Source organism: Belonocnema kinseyi, chromosome 2, assembly GCF_010883055.1.
Source record: "Belonocnema kinseyi isolate 2016_QV_RU_SX_M_011 chromosome 2, B_treatae_v1, whole genome shotgun sequence".
In the NCBI taxonomy this organism is placed as follows: domain Eukaryota; kingdom Metazoa; phylum Arthropoda; class Insecta; order Hymenoptera; family Cynipidae; genus Belonocnema; species Belonocnema kinseyi.
This window is the reverse complement of record NC_046658.1, coordinates 26,837,471-26,838,959: the sequence shown is the minus strand read 5'-3', so window position 1 is coordinate 26,838,959 and position 1,489 is coordinate 26,837,471. Positions and strand designations below refer to the sequence as shown.

Here is a 1,489-nt window from a genome sequence, read left to right as displayed (position 1 = left end):
CACTTGGGCTGCTGAATTCGAATTTCTGTGCAGTCAAAAACTGAGGTTGTAGCTTGATATTTTTCAAAACACTTGGGCATATTTTTCATAATTTCTTCCTTTAAAACTCTTGTGAGCACCGATTGCAAAATAGTAGCTAATTTTTTGACAGTATCACAGAAAACATTACGTATTGTAACAACACAGACATGATTGAAAAACACACCCAAAGCAGCGAAAGGTATGTCAAGCTTCAATTTTGCTGTGGTCAATATAATACATTCCCGAGTTGTACATATATGTTTTCGGTTTTTTGGGTAACATTTGTCCATCGCTTTGATTAATTCATATAAAACAGCAAAACTCTTGATGTTGCACATTGTGACTAAATCTTGTTCAGTTTTGATGAAGTCACGGAATGACACAATAAAATCACCACTTTTAACTTGAGTACTCTCATCAGCATATATTTTTTTCTGACATTTACTGCATGTCGTATGGTGTTCTTCAGTCTTCTGCAAGTTTATAAAATTGTCGACATTGCTGTTCTCGCAATCAACGTCATGATGCTCTGGTTTACTAACATTTTTTAACATGTCCGCTACACTAATACCTGCTTCAATGGAATTTCTGAACAATGTTTTGTCAAAGTGACTCACTTCTTCAACTGTCGTACCAGACAAGAATATGCTGGAATCAACCCGATTTGTAATATTATTACACTCAATATTCTGCTTATTTTTCTTCTTTGGTTGTTTGGTTACTACTCTCTGTTTATTTGGCACATTTTGTCTGTTATTCTGAAAAACATATTCTAATTCTAGTTTACAGTGTGACAATACAAGACAAGAAATATAATGTATTCAAAATCTAACCAATCGCTTAATCCTTTTTATATTACTTTTCCTCTTCTCAACAGAAATAGATAAAGGCACTGGAACTGCATATGTCAAAATTTGAATTTTTGATTTTTCAAAAAAATTAGAAAAATTGTTTTGATATTATTGTAGGTCATTCAAAAAGCCACATTTTTCTTTTCTCAACTTTTTTTCATATCGTGCGTTATTTGGCTTAAAATGTTCATTTTCCTGTGCTTTTTGGAATATTGTAAATGCTATAATTCTGGTAATTTTTGATTTTATGAAAAAAGACATTAGGATAAATTGTTCGACTTCTTAAATGCTATGAATAACTGTACAGAGAATTTTTGAAATTCAAAAAAGTGGTCTCAAAAATATTCAAAAGGTGCCCACTTTTTGAACTTTCATTCAAAATGGCTGGCTAACGAACTTGACCTTTAGTTTAGAACACTAAACGAGTGTACGAAAGGCCAATCTAATAGATTTATTTTTTCAAAAGTTATCGCGCACACAGTCCATTAAATCATTCAATTAAATTAAATCATTGACATAATTAAAATATTGGAATCTTTATGTTTCAATAAAAATTTTTATTATCATTTATATCATAATATTATCAAAGTTAATGATTACGCAATATACGTATCAAT

The 1,489-nt window shown here is 30.6% G+C and overlaps 1 protein-coding gene across 1 annotated transcript in view; it reads right to left on the bottom strand.

Annotated features, from left to right (window-relative positions):
* The window catches only part of LOC117182608, a 2,096-nt gene extending 1,191 nt beyond the window's left edge, over positions 1-905 (bottom strand). The window contains exons 1-2 of the mRNA XM_033375707.1: positions 855-905; positions 4-779 (exon numbers count right to left, since the gene is read on the bottom strand). Coding sequence (XP_033231598.1) covers positions 4-575 — 572 coding nt within the window. The 5' untranslated portion in view covers positions 576-779; positions 855-905. The remainder of the gene's footprint in view (positions 1-3; positions 780-854) is intronic.
* Between the last annotated feature and the right edge of the window lie 584 nt (positions 906-1,489).